Here is a 17,986-nt window from a genome sequence, read left to right as displayed (position 1 = left end):
TCTATAGTATTAATTTGGAAATGGAAGTCAATGGTTGCAGGTTTTCATCTTTCTTAAAATTACCTTCTTTAGTACTAAACATAAAAGCTCATAAAGCTCTAAAACCGATTGAGGGTTTTATGTACAGGGATAATATGTGTATCTTTTTTTTATTGTAATACTGTATTAATATAATGCATTGTAGATTTGAATTAGCCTACTTTGTCATTATGTTTCCTCTATATAAATGTGTGTGAAACATTTTAATACCTTCCATCGACAAAGGAATTCTTTTGCAAGGTTTTCATACTTTTCCTGCTCCTTGCTACCTTGTACTTGATTGTATTTTTCAATAAAGTCTTCTGTTGTTTCAAGGGGATTTCTGTAAAATAAGAAAGAAAAGTCCTATTTACTGTCAGTTTTGTGTCATTACTACTACAACTAAAAATAATAATAATAATATAGTTGAATGGATAAATGGTTTATTTTTGGATATTAACAAATCATTTACTTACCTTTTGACTTTTATACCTACCTTTTGATTTTTTTTCTTGCAGTAACATTTCCAGTTTCTTCTTTCTTTTTTCTGTGGCGTTTTATTAATTGTTCGAGTTGAGATTGAGAAACTATTCCTAAATGATGTTTAATAGGAATTTTGAGTATAGGCATACTGATACATTCAGCAGTCAACCAGACACTGTACGTTGATAAAAAAGCACACAACGCAAAAACCTAGTTGAAAGGTTGCCATGGTTACTTTGTCAACAACACCATATAATTAAAATACATTTTATTTTATTAAATTAGAATATACACAATCTTTCAAATTGATTGCGATGCAAATGTCCTAAACGTAGACTGTGCTCGAAACGTTAATTTTGTATTATACATTTATTTTCTGCCACCTTAAAATCCAATGGTTAACATGTTTCTGATCTAATAATTCACAATTCATAATTAGACAAAAAGCAGTCTCCACGGGGAAAGCGTAATTTTGACAATTTTACTTAAAAAAATCCCTTCCTGAAATATTCCCTTCATGGTTTGATCATCAATTATTAGGGACATTCACTCCCCTTTTCATCGAGCGCCGCTGGTGTAGTGGTATCATGCAAGATTCCCATTCTTGCGACCCGGGTTCGATTCCCGGGCGGCGCACTGACTTTTTGTCACGAATCTACGTAGTCTCCTACCTTTTTAAATCATATTACATCTGGTAACGTTACACGTCTAAACTAGCAATGTAATGCACAAAACAAAAGTTACGGTTTAATAAACAGTGCTTTAGCATTTGAGCACATTTTCAAAGCTTGCTTTTTTGTGCGCTTTGTACTTGGTACGCGCATGCGCGCTTGCATTTCCGGTCCGGCTCCTCCGCCATCTTATGTCGCCTTTCCATTGTTCATAACTGGAGTCAGCCGAGGCGGCATTTCACATTTACTCTCATTATAACAGGTTTGACGGAGATCAACGAGGGTAACAACACTGGAAAAAGCGAGACACGGGTGGAACGCGAGATCATCTCACAATCGACACAAGAGGAGTTTCTCTCAGGGTTCGGTGTCTTAATTCTATCAGGAAAATATGATGGACGACGAGCAGCCCAAGACCCTGTACGTATATCGGCATTATACTCTAGTACTTTAGACAGCCAACTTCACATCATGCCAAGCCATAGTTTAAAAACACTCTCTGCTTACTCATTTCTCTTAACTGACACGTAACGGCAGCTCTAAGCAGTCCTGACTGTGATGCTAAAGGAACTACAACCACAAAGCAGACGTGTAAAATCTGAGCCCCAAACAAAAGCCCTGAATGCTGGAATGAAAATTCACACTAGATTTAGGGCTCAATATCGGGAGACAAAGGCCAGTCGTGTGATTTAAAGCATCTCGCACACCATGTGCTAGTTAGTGAGTTAATTTGGATAATTGCAGCAGGCCTTTAGAGGCCAGAGCACGGCGCGAGCACACACACTCGCACACTGCTGTCTGTGTTTGAGTGCGTGAAGTTGCCTTGTACTTACTGAAAGCTCATTGTCTTTACAGCTTTGGTAGACAAAGAATCCGTCTCATGCGTTCAGATATGTATTTATAACGCACAATGGTTAAACTGTTGACACTCAGCCCGAATGTAAATATAGATTATATATGTTAAAATGGTTCTTATTTTGGTCTTATCAGACTGCTCGTATCCGACAGTGAGGGCTTTTGTTGCTGGCTGCGCGCTCGTGCGTGCTCCTCTGCTGTTTTGTCATGTCTTTGTTTGAAACCTGTACATACGATAATAATAAGCAGCTCGTTGCCGGATGGCTAATGAGGTTTTTAAGGTTAAGTAGCGGCCCGTGGGTCCTCATGCCTACCGAGTTCTTTTGTAATGTAGATTAGGCGGATCATTTTGATTCAGGTACTTGAAGATGCCACATAGTGCGTGCCTGGACCCCTATAATTAGTGTATCAGATTATAGATTTAAATAAAGGTTTCTTGAATTCAACAGGCCACTCACTCTTATTTGTTTATCCTCCTTTTTAATTTTAAAACTTATTTTAAATGCAGGTATGTCGGAAACCTGTCTCGAGATGTGACCGAGGCCCTTATTATGCAGCTCTTTGGTCAGATTGGCCCCTGCAAGAGCTGTAAAATGATTGTCGATGTGAGTATATTTTAACACGTATATTAATGCAAGGTTTTGACCATCATTGTGATCCACAAACAGACAGGCACACATGTTTGTGTGTGTATGCATGTATGCATGTATGCATGTATGTATGTATGTATGTGTGTATGTGTGTATATAAATATATACACAGACACACACACACACACACACACACACACACACACACACACACACACACTGTGCCCATATTGAAATGCTCTTTTAGTAATGTTTAAAAGCCATACCTTATTTCCCCCTTTAATGTTATATATTAACAAGGTTTCTTTTTCAAAGACTTGTTATAAGAAATTGATTTGATGTCTAGTTGTACTTGTTTGCTTTCAGACGGCAGGTAACGATCCATACTGCTTTGTGGAGTTCTTCGAACATAGGCACGCAGCGGCCTCACTCGCAGCCATGAATGGGCGTAAAATAATGGGTAAGGTAAGCTATCGTATCTACAGGGTGAGTTGGGCTGGGACGGGAGGGTGGGACTGTTAAAATCTTATGTGTATTAAACTTGACCACATGATTTTGAGGTCAATATTTAGCTTGTGTACTGGATGCATAGTGTGAACTAAAAAGGAGATTTTGAGATGGTGACCTATAGACCTATATTTCAATATGATGTCATTGGCACATGAAAATTCCCTTCTCGTTGTCACTATTTTAACTTTAACAAGAGGCAATTCAATAATAATTTTATGTTTAAACACCTGCCATGGGATTATTTATCAATATTTGCACGTTGTTTGGATTCTCGGATGCTATGAAAATTAAAAATGTAAAGCAGGACCATTGTAATTATTTAAATCCCAAAAAATGGACTATATAGGGGGAAAAAATCATTCTCCTCCCATAAGAAATTTGATTTATTATTTGATTTAACAAAATATTGTAATATTAATAATAGTCCATCCACATAAAGAGGCACCTCTTTAAAGCTCTTAATTTAATTTTATTTAATTCTATAATTCATCTAGTTTTTATTTGATTTACCACAAACCATCACCACATCCAAAATACATAAGGCAACATTATGAAAAACACTATAAATGACACCCACACTCACGTGCGGTCTTGTCATCTTAGTAGTTCATAAATAATATTTAAGATGTCTTGCTGAATATTACCATTCCAAGTTATGGGATCAAAAAGATTTTAAAACAGTTTGTTAAAGAAAAATGTAGTAAAACCATATTATTCTGGAATATTGTTATAAATGAATAATTCCTGTTTCCCAGTACTGAGTTGTGGCTGGAAGGGCATCCACGGTGTAAAAACATATGCTAGATAAGTTGGTGGTAATATTTGTAATATTATGTAAATATATTAAGTATAATTTCTCATCAATGTTTGAAAGTAGATTTGTAATTTGCATCATATTAGGGAACTAATAAATATTTTGACTGATTTGCTGAATAAAATGTTTAATTTAAGGGGTCATCTTATTGACTTTAAATTTGGAAGAACAATCCATATTACATCAAATATCTAGATTACCATTAGATTAAACAGTACAGTAAAATCAGCCATTTGATTTCAGTTCAAAATATGATATTTTCAACAGCTAATGAAGTAAGATTTGAGTAGTATTAGAAGTAGGTAATGTATCTTGTTTTGCAAGTCCATTGTTATTTAGATTTTTTTTTTTTGTACAACTTTTTCGCCTATTCAAACAATTTCAGACTAGAATAGTGAAGTAAGAAATGTTTATGGTCAGGTCTCCCTCTTCTCTGCTGCACATTCACACAGCTATTGTGTTAAGAAGATAAATGGAAAACAGCAACATGACCATGTCTGTATAATTTTTTTTTTCTCTCAATATTTTCTCTCTCTACTCCTCTTCTCTAGGAGGTAAAGGTCAATTGGGCAACATCACCAAGCAGCCAGAAAAAAGACACAAGCAGTGAGTGTTTTTTTCTTGATTCCTATAATATCCCCAAACAATGATTGGTTGATAATATTTAGCATTTAGTCTGAATATTATAATGGGTGTGTCATTAATTCAAGTATCTTTTGTCTGGTGTCCTTAGATCATTTCCACGTCTTTGTTGGAGACCTCAGTCCAGAAATCACCACTGATGACATCAGAGCTGCCTTTGCACCTTTTGGCAGGATATCGTAAGTTAAAATGCATAGTTTTATTTATAATTATTTATTTTATAAATTGTGATTATAATAAACATTAAGATTAAAGTATAAATGTAAAGTAAAATGTTACATTAAAATTGTGTTGAGAGACTCTGTCTTGCTTTGTCAAACAAAAGTAGTTTTATACATAATTATAATTATCGTTATTATGGGGAAAAATCATAATCATGATTATTTTGGTCCTAATCGTAATCATGTTTATTAAAAGTTATATAGTCAAAATTATTACCCTCATGTAATTTTTTTATTTTTTATAAATATTTTCCCTAATGATGTTTAACAGAGCAAAGAATTTTTCACAGTATTTCCTACAGTATTTTTTTTTCTGGAAAAAGTCCTATTTGCTTTATTTTGGCTGGAATAAAAGCAGGTTTAAATATTTTGAAACCTTTTTAAGGTCAATATTATAAGCCCCCCCTCCCTTAAGCAATATATATTTTTTGATTGTCTGCAGAAGAAACTACTGTTGTGATTTATGGTTTCACTTTCACGTCTTTTGATTCTCAACTCGTTTGTTTATTACATAAATGAGGGTTAATATTAATTAGGGTTGTCGCGATACCATTAATTCATGTTACAATACTATACCAGTTGAAGTATCACGATACCAAGTAGTATTGCGATACTGTAATTCGTAACTTAAATTATAAAAAGAATAAGAAGAAAAACGGTTTTATATGTTATAATGGGCATATTTGAAGTTAATTCATAATTCCCTTGTTATTGATAAAAGTATTATTTGCACATCACTTCACCTAAAGTGTTTTTTTTGTTTGTTTTTGTAGATGACTGACTAGCAAAAATTATATTAAAATACATTAAAATAAAGATATAAATTATACCTCATGAAATGTTACAGAAAGAACATTTTCCAACACAATTAGGCTAAATTAAGTGGTCAAAAATTGTTTCAATGTTTCTTCTTACTATTTTTGGATAGACCGTTAATGACGATACTACTGTTTACAAACTACAGCAGCACTGGCAGTATTTTGGAGCCAAAGTATCACGATACTACCATAGTACTGGTAAACCGTGCAACCCTAATATAAATAATTAGTAAACACCACATTTTGACACAAATTTGCATGTATTTGACCATTAAAGCGCTCGCATTAAGATGACTTGGTCTCTGAGACTAAGCTGAGCGCATATACACCACACCATGCAATCTCTTTTGTGCTTTTAAAAACATTAATGATTCGAATGCACATCAATGAATGATGCTCATCCCATGCTGCAAAAATTACATTACAGTACATGTTTTTAGTAATTTTCAGGTGAACACTTGAAAGGGGGTGGTACGATGCAATAATTGTTTTATCTCGATTAATGTTTTTTCATAAACGCTAGAAGCCAAAATAGAAATCGTCCACGAGACCGACGGAGTGATTGTTTATAAATGTGGAGTCCCGTGAAAGAGCTCCGGATGGAAAGTTTTGTTGTGTGTTTACCTCATGGTTAAAGTTGTTGCACGTCCGCCGGTTCCTGCCTCAAAATGAGCGAGTTTGGGCCACTTGTACATTAAAGAAGCGTTCAGAAAAAACAAAACACCAGTGAAGAAACTCGACACAGAGGAACATTAACACTTCACTGCCAACTAGCGTTATGGAAGCGTTATTGCAGAACAAACGAAACGGCGAGCAGAAGTATAAATGCACAGCTACGTGTGTTGTATTCGCCGTGGGTTACGCCCATCACTTGACACAGAAGTAAAAACCAGGTTTAAGTGAAATTACCACCACGGCTTATCAACAATATTGAAGTAGTCAGATTGCTTAGTGTATGTGTGAACATACCTGCCAACACCTGTTTTTCCAGAAAGTCTCTCGTATTTCCGACCCATCTACCACAATCCTCCCGTTTTGTTATTTATCACGGAAAACTCACACAATTTTAACTCCACCACGCAAGTCTTTACGACTTGATTCAACTGGGATCTGCTACAGTGTTAGTGGGCAGGGCTGCGGGTTTAAATTTTCCCAGGTTTGTGCTTGCAACAATTGGACGGGGCTTAAGTTTCATATTGGAAAGACTCGTTATCAAGACTATTCATTTTAAGCACTATGAGTCGACTCTTTATAGATGAATTAATAGTTTTAAACACTGCACTTTCAGGTTTAAACCTACACACTACATGGGAGGTAATTTTCAAAAACCCATAATAGGGGATCTTTAACTAATACAACCTTACTGTAGATTTACGGGTTTTCTAACATGATTTTCATCTCATTAAATAGTAACGGTCTCTTATAACTGTTTTCTGATGGTGCTAGTTTTTATTTTAAGACATAAAATATGTGATCAACATTCCTGACTTTCCTCTCTCTCTTCCTTAAGAGATGCACGTGTAGTGAAAGACATGGCGACGGGGAAGTCAAAAGGCTATGGTTTTGTTTCATTCTTCAACAAATGGGTGAGTCACAATCCCTACATCAGGAAATACAGGGTTTTCACTGAAGTAGAATCAGGGTGTGGAACATCTGCATTTAAATGCAAATCCCAAAAGCTCCTATTTTTTTGTTGTGCACTGAAGTTCGCATTTGTTTTTGTTTACAGGATGCGGAGAATGCCATTCAGCAGATGGGAGGTCAGTGGTTGGGTGGCCGGCAAATCAGGACCAACTGGGCTACAAGAAAACCGCCAGCACCTAAAGCCACTTATGAAAGTGTGTTCAACTTTATTTGTTTCCAGCTGTTACCATGAGAAACTAACCTAACTTGTGCTGAAGGGCCATGAAACTCTCTCCCCTTTGGTTCAAGTCTACCTCAGAATTAAAAAAAAAAAAAAAAAAAGGATCATAATGGGTGTGCAGCGCTGTGAGCAGAGGGAGGAGTGGGCGTGGTTAGCAGAGCAGGGGAGAAAGAGGAGAGGGAACTGATGTTGTCAGTTGGCTCACAAAATGAGACAAACTGGAGAAGCATGATTTTATAGTTTACAAAGTTAATGTGCAAAGAAATATTAATTATATTAATTTTCGACTTTTTGTCGATATTTTATTTATTTATTTTTTTGCATTGAATTCAGCAATCGCGAAAAGCTAGGGGGTCTGAATAGCAGTGCATCAGATCTCTTGGCCTGTCTATTCCAACCATTCAACCTGCTGGTAATCTGAAGGATTTTAAACGTGCGAACACAGCAGCATGGATAGGCCATGTGTCTGAATGGGAACAACCTCAACTGATTAAAGACACTGCCACTCTCCAGTTCTGGTACAGCTCTCCCGACAAAAATGGTTGATGAACATAAAAAGGTTTGCTGTATCGTCTCTGACAGCATCACGGGGAAACGCATGCAACAAACCCCAATAATCATGGAAAAAAACACTTATGACCCTAAATGGCTAAATACTGCTTGTCATATGTAGACTTGTTCTCACAGCTTGGCAGGTCTGCCTTGCATTCAGAAAGCACATGCTCTCATGAATAATTAGGAAGCAGGGTCTTCTCACAGGATAAGAAAACTCTGCTATGAATTATAAAGAGAATCAGACGTGTCATCACTCCACTAGCAGATTCACGCTACATCACCGATTTTTGATCTTGCCCCAAAAATTGTTTTAAACTCGGAAGATGAAATTAGCTGAAAAAAGCTCAAAATTATCCACTTTTCCCCACAATTAAAGCTAACAGGTGCTAATGTTGTCATAACTGATGCTCAAGCACAAATTTGTTAATCTCAAAAGTCCTTGAGTGTGTCTTGAACTTTTAAATTGTTGGCTTTCCGAGTTGGAAACTGTTTATATAAATATACAGACACACTTAATTTTATTTATATATTCTTTTCAAATGTAAATATTTATATATTACTTTTATTATCATCATTATTATAAACCTTATTCTATATTTGAGGCAAAGCAAATCTTTAAAATCTAGAGTTCAGTTTTTTTTTTTTTTTTTGATAAATGATAAGTAACAGTTAAAAGTAATTTGCAGGGCTTTTGTTGCACTAATTCCCATGTTAAATTAGATTACGCAAAGCGTTGATGTGATGAAATACCCAAGTAATTTTTCACTAGAAGTCAGTTCTCGTTCAATTCCGGTATGGCATGTCAAGATGTCATTCAGGTTTAGCGTTTATTATGGTACGTGCAAGAGCATGTTTGGAATCGTTGCATAAATACTGCTGTGTTGTAATAAGTGTATAATCGATCTTTAAAAAAAACTCCAGAGACTAGTGATAATGAATTAGTGTATGAAATGAGCAAAGAGGTTAATCCACATTTGTTGAATGCATTTCACAGCGAACACCAAGCACTTGTCGTTTGATGAAGTAGTGAATCAGTCCAGTCCCAGCAACTGCACTGTCTATTGTGGTGGAGTCACTACAGGCCTTACAGGTTAGTGTTTGCTGTAGGCTATAACCTGAAACGACTTGTACCAGATTTGATTGATATTACCCTTTTGTAAAGTTGAAGCTGGACAATTTTATGCAACTTTATTAAATTTAATCCAGTATGAATGGAAAGTAATTTTTAACTTCTCTCATTTTTCTACCCCTGAAGAACAACTCATGAGACAAACATTTTCCCCTTTTGGCCAAATCATGGAAGTTCGAGTATTCCCAGACAAAGGCTACTCGTTTGTGCGGTATGTCAATGCTATTAAAATGGGATGTTGTAGTTATGCTTAAACTCTTAAATTAGGTTGATCTAAGAGTGTTCTTAATATTTGCAGGTTCAACTCTCATGAAAGTGCAGCTCATGCGATAGTGTCGGTAAACGGTACGTCCTTAGAAGGTCACATAGTGAAATGTTACTGGGGTAAGGAGACTACAGACATGGTGAGCCCCATGCAGCAGGTGCAGGTACCCCAGGTGAGCAGGAGTATCTTTTTCTGTTATTTTAAATATAGTTTAGAAGTGTTCTAGCAATATATAGAAGAGCGTTGAGAATCTTGTGAAATTTAATCTAGTTATGAAAAATATTTGCTGTTAATTAAATCACAGGGTGTCCGTATTTTTTTTTAAGTATTGATGTCTTAAACTGACTGAAGTATTTTGTTACAGAACTTAAATTATTTTAAACCAGTTTTCATTTTTCTTATGTCTGTGGAAAGATACCCCAAGCTGGCCAGCACCTTTCCAGTGACCAACAATCCATCTCAATAAAAGTTTTACTAAAAGTTTTCTTTCTTAACTCCTATTTACCAATATGGTTTAATTGTCTTCGTTAAAAGTTCTTATTTTAAAGAAAGTTTGTTGAAAAAAAGTGTATGTATACAAATAGGGTTTGCTTCTTTTGATATTATTTAAAATATGTGGCTAATAATTAATAAAAAAAAAATCTATCTATCTATCTATCTAATTTTATATATATATATATATATATATATATATATATATATATATATATATATATATATATAATTTAATTTTTTTCTTTCTCCACAGGGCCAACTAGGACATTAGAAAAATATCTTTGGAATTTAGTTAACATTTAATTCATAATAATCTTAAAGACCCTAATGTCTTTATTTTGACTCTGTGGAACCTGCAGAAACCCTGACTCTGTTTTATGTTCTGTTCTTTTTTATTTTCTAGCAGAGTAAAGTTGGTTTTGCTGCGCAACCATACGGCCAGTGGGGACAATGGTACGGCAACGCACAGCAAATTAGTCAGTATGTCCCTAATGGCTGGCAGGTACCCACTTACGGCGTGTACGGACAGGCCTGGAATCAGCAGGGCTTCAAGTAAGATTACGTGGTTTCATTTTGTTTAATGTTTTGAAAAAGTTTGAGGCTGCTGTGAGTGTCATGCAATCAGACAATTGGATGAATCATTGACTACTTTGGTGCTAGTTGGGCTTGAAAATATACCTTGTGTAACTACAGATTTAATTTTCATTTGTCTGCAAGATACAATGTGCATGTAATATTATGTAGGCCTCTAATGTTAGAGAGTCGCTCATTTAGCAGGATAATGAAAACACGAATGTAGATGGTGTCAAGTTTAATTTCTGCGATTTTTCTGAGGTAGATCCATTGATGAACCCTTACATACTTTGCTATATGCAAAAAAAGTATAAACCTGTTTTAATTATAACTTAAGACTGCTCAACATTTGAACTGATAAAATGAAACGTGTGGTCAAATGTCAAACAGTTATATTAAAGTTGAATTAACAAACAACTTATTAAAAACATGTTTTTATATAAATATTAATCTCATTCATCTTTTTTTGTATTTTGCTTGTAACATGCCTGGATTGGCTGGTAAATAAAATAGTAGGTGCATTTAGTTTTTGCTACTATAATGTATAAAACAGCTCTAATTTATACATTATAGGAAATAAAGGCAAGTGATCAGTCAATATACAGAATGTAGGCTACGTGGTTACATTAATAACTTATCTTTGCGCTTAGCCAAAACACGTTACCTGAGAACAAGTAATAGATTCCAATGACCAAAGTCGGGGAATATGTCATTAGATATAGACAAGATGAATGAAATGTCACGTTTAAAAAATATAGTGAGATCCAGCGAGAGATTCTTAATAAGCAGTCCGATGAGCAGAGCTCTCACCTGGGTAGATAGGCTGCAGCTCTTGCCTGAGAGTGTGTTTTTAGTCACATGATGTGCGTTTTCAGTGTTTTGGTGTAGATGGAGAGCTGTTCAGAAACGCTGGGTGAAACGCTAGTGTGGACACAGATCGTTTTCATTCTAAAACGCCGTTTTAAAAGTAAAACGCTCTAGTGTAAACGGGGCCTAAGTGCCAATAACACAGCAGAAATGTGCAACAATGGGAATCTAGAAGTGTGTTGATGTTAGAGATGTACCAAATTTTCAGCCACAGAAAATGTATTGGCAGAAAATGTTATGCCATTTAATGCACCCTCTAATTAATGTGGCTTTAGTAATTCTCGGGGTACTCTTTTAAATCTGGAAGCATTATCAACTTGTATCGAAATGTATAGCATCATTGTACAATATGGAAAATAATTATTGAGACTGCATTTTTGCCATATCGCACAGGCTATTTGCAATCAGTAATTATGGTTCTGAAAGACAAACAAAGGTTTTGTATTTGATTCACCATGAAATTATACACAGCAAATCAGTCAGGACGTCTCAATGGCTGGCAGATATTGCATGGTGTAAATGTAAAATTTAAAATCCTTTTAGCAGGATTTGACCTTTTTAAATAGCAGAAAAATATCTCATCATCTGCATGTTCTAACATGTGATCATAATGTCAAATCATCAAACATTTTTGGGTCTCTGAGGATACAATGGAGAGGTACATTTGTTCAATAAAACAATAACATGTATTCAATTAAATGTGTTTTTCAAATAATCTTGTCATCTATAGTTTCATCTATTAGAGGCAAAACTGCACAAATAGCGCTTCATTAACATTGTTAAATTCTAACCGGGATAATTGTATAAGAAACGAGCCTAAGTACGTCACACACCAATAAAAGGTAAATGAAAAATTGCTGTTGATTTGATAACAATAAAGATGTATTACATGGCCTCTTTAATACCTTTAAAAGGTCTACATTACTAGTACAGTAAATAATGTACAATAATGTATTTCTTCCAATCCTTCCCTACACAATACAGCTTTAAATACACAATTACTTCATTAAATATATGGCAAATCTAGTCTTGGCTTTAAATTAAATTTAACATTTGGGATCTTCACTAACATCAAGTGCATTTCTTTAAAGCCAGTCACATGATCAGTATCTTGTGACGTCACTTTTGTTGTCACGATACTGGAATTTTGTTACCACTCTGTACATAAATTTAAAATCTTTAAATAATTCCATATTCCGCTAACATTTAAGTGCCATTGAGTGTGCATGTAAGCACAGATTGTGTTCACGTGCTCAGCTGAAATAACTGTAATTGGTCGTGAAGGTGCGGGCAGTGAACTAATGTCCTTACTGCCAGTCAAAGCTATTTCTGTTGAGCATGTGAACAAAATGGCCAATCAGCTGTGTTTGAGTATCTGCTCAAAAATTAGCAGGACAGTGGATGTTTATAAAATTACAGTAACGATTAAGACCAAAATTCTAGTATTGTGAAGAACACGACATAAATCCTCACAAGAAGTGTCTGCTAAGTGAAGTTTCACAAGCTCATTTTGAAAGAAGCACATGATGATTGATCGTAGCTGGTCTCATCTTTAATCATTAGTAAACTAATCAGATTAATTCAAACTCACTATAAGTAGCCTGTCTAAAGCCTTGGTCACACTGGACTTTTCTCGCCGTAGACTTTCATTCATACGCACGCAATGCGTCAGACTGGAAACGCAAGCTCGTGCATCGTTTCGCAGATCGCTGTGTTGGAAAGTTCAAGCTTGATGAACTGCAAAATCACATCACATGACTGTGTGAGACCAATCGAGGATCAAAATGACCTCCCTGGACAGGAATTTAAAACATGGACCAATCACTCGCTTTTTTTAAAGTCTAATCTTGTTCAATCCTGCCCCTTTTCGAAGTGACGCATGACAGTATTTTGCACTCACAAACTCTAGTGTGACCGCAGCTTAAAACTACTCTCTTATTTTCCTCCTTAACCAGGGGGAGCTCTTGAACTACCGGTTCTCATACCCCCTTACATGCTCATTGACCAAGTGGGGCTCAGATATCTGCGAGCTCAGGGTTCTTTCCCGGGACAGCATGTCAAACCTGCTACTATTATCAAGCAATATCTAAGTGTGAACTCTTTACATCTTAATTGTGCTTTTCAATGCCACCAGCCAACAGCTCCATTGTTTTGTAGTCACTTACAGGCTGGTGCGGGCTGGGCTGGTGTGGGTGCCGTGAGCAACGGAGGTGTCGTAGAGCCTGCGCAGGGAGTCAACGGGACCGTCCTGGCCAACCAGTCCACCATGGGCACTGCAGGATACCACACACACTGATGGGGCGATTGACGACTCTAGCACTCCACTGCGGCCACTGCAGGGATCTACACACTCAAACACACGTCAAGATATGCCTGGCCTGGGGGAGGCGCTGTGCCATTTTTCTTTTTTGTTTTTCTCCCTCGTCCTCCACCTGTAATTTGAGACTTTGAGGCAGATCTTGCTCGTCATTGTGGGGTCGGGTTGCCCTACACCCGGATTAAACATCACACCCTGATACACAAACGTATTCACACAAACACACACACACCCTTACAAATCCCCAAGTCTCTGGCCTGGTGTCCGGCTGACTTATTCGGAGAGGACTATGCCATTTTTAACTATAAATGAATAAAATCAACAATAACTGCAACTTTTTTCATTTTGCCTTTATTTTTGGTTTGTTTCGAGCGATTTCAGCTGCTGATATTGTAATATATGAAGCTTTGCCTTTCTTGTTTTTTGGACTTGCCATTTTAAAAGCAAAATTTGTCTTTTTGAGAGGAGCGATGACACCAACGAATCGTGTGAAATGTCAACCTTTTTTTTTTTTTAGTTTGTTTATAAAATGAATAAAATGGATGTCAACTGTTGTATTTTTTTAATTAGACATTCAATTTCTCAAACTAAACCAATTGCAGGGATGACTGCCGCATTTTTTCTTTGAGGGCAGATAAATATTGCACAATATTAATACGTTTTCACAAGAATTTGATGTTACGCAAATTTTAGGTATTTTAAATTGTTTTGCATTCCAGTTTTTTTGAGGGCTTCTAAGTACAGTATACCGTTCTGTATGTAAATAACCAAACAACTGTGTTCAACTGTTGGGACGCTATATAAAGAAAACTCAAATGTTGATTATGGATGCTTGCTTGCTTGCTTTTTTTGATTTGTAGGTAGGTCGGTGGGTGGGAGGGGGTTTGGGGAAGGTTTTTGGGCTTCATTGCAACTCCTACGGCATTAGCGGCTCTGTTAAATGCTGGTCCATATGGTTTTAAGGATTGTTACAGAGAACTCAAGGAGAATAATTTGCTGCTTTTCTGCAGCACTGAACATTTTGTTAGAACTGCGATAATTCTGTGTATAAAATGAAAATGCTGATTTTTTTTTTTTTAATGAAGTATTTAGTATCAAGACAAGAAACCTGGGTGGATCAGAATTTTGCACTGTTGCCCATTTAATAGACGAGACCAATTGTGTTGCCTTATTTGAGTTGATTTCATTTGAAAATAACTGATGACCATTAAACATAGGCAGTGCCTACGAATAAATTAAAACCTTTGTTTTGAGGGTTTTTTGATAATGTTCATCTTATTACGTGTTTTTGCTTTGTCCCATTAAAATGCAGATGCGAACCAACATATCTCTTTGTCCTTTTATATCCTTGAACTGGATTGTTTTGGATTACAACATGAATTGAATCAGTTGTGATGATAGCCTATACATGTTCAGTTAGGTCCATAAAAATGTGTCCATCGACTCAATTCCAACATTTTTATCTCTACACCAACACAATTGATTTAAAACGAAACTGACAAGATGTGCTTTATCTGCATACTGTTAGCTTTAATTTGGGGGCATTTACATCCAAATCAGGTGAATGGTGTAGAAATTACAACAGTTTGCATATGTGCCTCCCACTTGTTAAGGGTCCAAAAGTAATTGGACAGAATAATTATTAGAAATCAAACTTTCACTCTTTAATACTTGGTTGCAAAACATTTGCAGTCAATTACAGCCTGAAGTCTAAATCGCATAGACATCACCAGCTGCTGGGTTTCATTCCTGGTGGAGCTCTGCCAAGCCTCTACAGCAACTCTCTACAGTTCCTGCTTGTTCTTGGAGCATTCTCCTTTCCATTTTGTCTACAGTAAGTGAAATGCAAGCTCAGTCGCATTCAGGTCAGGCGATTGACTTGGCCATTGCATAACATTTCACTTCTTTCCCTTGAAAAACTCTGGTTGCTTTTGCAGTATGCTTTGGGTCATTCTCCATCTGCGCTGTGAGGTGCCGTCCAATGAGTTCTGAAATATTTGGCTGAATATGACCAGAAAATTCTGCCTGAAACACTTCAGAATCCATCCTGCTGCTTTTGTCAGCAGTCACATCCTCAATAAACACAAGAAAACTAGTTCCATTGACGGCCATACATGCCCATGACATGTCACTACTACCACCATGCTTCACTGCCAAGGTTCATAAGCAGTTTTTTTCCCTTCAACATTCTCTTCTCTTCCCATCACTCTGGTACAAGTTGATATTGGTCTCATCTGTCCATAGGATGTTGTTCCAGCACTGTTAAGGCTTTTTAAAAAATCTAATCTGGCGTTCCTGCTTTTGAGGCTCACCAATGGTTTACATCTTTTGGTGAACCCTCTGTATTCACTCTGGTGTATTCTTCTCTTGATTGTTGACATTTGACACACTTAAACCTGAGAGTGTTCTTGATCTGGCCAACTGTTGTGAAAGGTGTTTTCTTCTCTAGGGGAAGAATTCTTTGGTCATCCACCACAGTTGTTTCTGATGTCTTCAGATCTTTTGGTGTTGCTGAGCTCAGTGGTGCGTTATTTCTTTTTAAGAATTCTAATTGTTTTGGCCACACCTAATGTTTTTTGCTATCTCTCTGATGGGTTTGTTTTGTTTTTTCAGTCTAATGATGGCTTGCTTCACTAGATAGTCTTTGGATCTCTGTCAACTTGAGAGTTGACTCACAAATTCCAAATGCAAAAAGCACACTTGAAATGAACTCTAGACATTTTGTCTGCTCAATTGTTATTGGGATAATGAGTAAATAACACACACCTGGCCATGGAACAGCTTAAAAGCCGATTATCTAATTACTTTTGGACCTTTAACAAGTGTGAGGCACATATGCAAACTGTTGTAATTCCTTCACTGTTCACCTGATTTTGATGAAAGAAGCACCTAAACTGCTCAAGGCTGGGCTAATGCTGAGGTTTCATCTTTGGGTAGACTCAATAATATCCATCTGCACATTGCCACTTCATTAGACTGGCGTGTTTGTGTTTGTATGTGTGGGTGTGTGTTTTTCCTTTTCTGTGTTAGAGGGCGGGGCCTCATGTTTTAAATCTCCCGGGTTTGCGTGTGCAACTACTTGGTTTCGTTGTCACCTCATAGTGAAACACCTAATGACTCGTTATCAAGAAGACTCGTTTGAAGCACTATGAGTCAACTCTTTTGTAGATGAATCAACAGTTTTAAACACTGTACACTTACAGATTTAAGCCTTATAGCTGGATATTTCACTTCACTTAGAGCTGTGTTACACACTACATGGAAGGGCATTTTCAAAAACCCATAATATGGGCTCTTTAAAGCACATATCAAATCGATTGTATTGGTGTATAGAGCCAAGAATGTTAGAATTGTGTCGACAACTTCTCAGTCTGCTACAATTTAATTTATATCTAGAAAACATGCTGAAGTAAATTGTCCAAATAATTGTGAAATGAAAATGCCAAAATACAATTTAAAAAAACGTTTTTGACATGACACATCTTCTTCTTTGGCCTTAGTCCTGGTTGCGAGGTCGGCTCTTTGGAACAAGTCCTCTCCATTTAGACTTGTCCATATGATAACTTTTTTACACATTCCGGGCAGCCTGTCATCTAGGCCTGTCACCCTCATACACTCATACACTACGGACAATTTAGCCTACACAATTCACCTGCAGCATGTCTTTGGACTGTGGGGGAAACCGGAGCATCCAGAGGAAACTCACGCGAACGCAGGGAGAACATACAGAAACGCCAACTGAGCCGAGGTTTAAACCAGCGACTCAGCGACCTTTTGACATGACACATATTTAATTGAAAATATTATTTTGATCTGTACTTCTTAAAATGTAAAATATGAACTTTAAATGTTTTATATATTTTCAATTATTAACAACTTGCTCACGACTAGGTAAATGTGTAACATTTCGCATTTTGGGGCTGTGATATTAAATTATAGTATCTGTTTATGTCACTGAATAATTCATGGCCAAAATATATTAGTATCTACAGCAACATTATGACATTATGACATAAAAAATGACTGTAAAAATGAACCTGTGTCAGTTTTTTTCTCAGAAAACAAAAACTAATGTAGTTAATAGTAAACACGGACTTCAGTCCCCTTACAGAGTTTCTGCATGGTATGTGTTATTTATTTATTTATTTTTTGTTTGTTTTGTTAAGTTATTTTGTATTATTATTTTAGTTTTGTTTGGTTTTGTACATGATTCACTGTTTATCTGACATGTCTCAGTCAGTTTGTGCAAGATTATGTTTGGACTGAGTTTGGCCCAAATTGTTGTTTTTGAAAGGCAAA

At 36.3% G+C, this 17,986-nt stretch overlaps 2 protein-coding genes, 1 long non-coding RNA gene and 1 other non-coding gene across 8 annotated transcripts in view; 2 read left to right on the top strand and 2 right to left on the bottom strand.

Annotated features, from left to right (window-relative positions):
• The window catches only part of tmem232 (transmembrane protein 232), a 32,726-nt gene extending 31,981 nt beyond the window's left edge, over positions 1-745 (bottom strand). Inside the window, exons 1-2 of one of the 3 annotated variants that reach the window (XR_015490603.1) lie at positions 515-730; positions 250-361 (exon numbers count right to left, since the gene is read on the bottom strand). Coding sequence is in view for 2 of the 3 variants with exons in the window: in NM_001100053.2 (NP_001093523.2) it covers positions 250-361; positions 515-648 (246 nt within the window). In the remaining variant the exon portion in view is untranslated. 3 annotated transcript variants of the gene reach the window in all.
• The window catches only part of LOC137490176 (uncharacterized), a 331,069-nt gene extending 324,772 nt beyond the window's left edge, over positions 1-6,297 (bottom strand). Inside the window, exon 1 of the long non-coding RNA XR_015491863.2 lies at positions 6,247-6,297. This is a non-coding gene — a long non-coding RNA (uncharacterized LOC137490176). The remainder of the gene's footprint in view (positions 1-6,246) is intronic.
• trnag-ccc (transfer RNA glycine (anticodon CCC)) lies at positions 1,067-1,137 on the top strand. Its single transcript has one exon. It is a non-coding gene; the product is annotated as a tRNA-Gly (tRNA).
• tia1 (TIA1 cytotoxic granule-associated RNA binding protein) lies at positions 1,377-15,010 on the top strand. Of its 3 annotated transcripts, none has more exons than XM_087252891.1 (12): positions 1,377-1,592; positions 2,536-2,632; positions 2,984-3,082; positions 4,493-4,547; positions 4,675-4,762; positions 7,133-7,208; positions 7,352-7,460; positions 9,036-9,131; positions 9,297-9,381; positions 9,469-9,607; positions 10,337-10,482; positions 13,528-15,010. In XM_087252891.1, the coding sequence occupies exons 1-12, from the start codon at positions 1,564-1,566 to the stop codon at positions 13,664-13,666; spliced, it is 1,158 nt and encodes a 385-aa protein (XP_087109017.1). In that variant the 5' UTR covers positions 1,377-1,563; the 3' UTR covers positions 13,667-15,010.
• Positions 15,011-17,986: the final 2,976 nt, after the last annotated feature.

The sequence above is a fragment of the Danio rerio genome, chromosome 5 (genome assembly GCF_052040795.2).
Source record: "Danio rerio strain M-AB ecotype USA chromosome 5, GRCz13ab, whole genome shotgun sequence".
Classification (NCBI taxonomy): Eukaryota; Metazoa; Chordata; class Actinopteri; order Cypriniformes; family Danionidae; genus Danio; species Danio rerio.
Note: the sequence above shows the minus strand (reverse complement) of the source record. Positions and strands in the feature narration are given on the sequence as shown.

Excerpts from the sequence above, each read along its gene's own strand:
- tia1 (XM_087252891.1), top strand. The coding sequence starts at position 1,564 with ATGATGGACGACGAGCAGCCCAAGACCCT. Across the intron at positions 2,633-2,983 it reads GCTGTAAAATGATTGTCGAT|ACGGCAGGTAACGATCCATA; the intron begins GTGAGTATATTT and ends GTTTGCTTTCAG. Across the intron at positions 4,763-7,132 it reads GCACCTTTTGGCAGGATATC|AGATGCACGTGTAGTGAAAG; the intron begins GTAAGTTAAAAT and ends CTCTTCCTTAAG.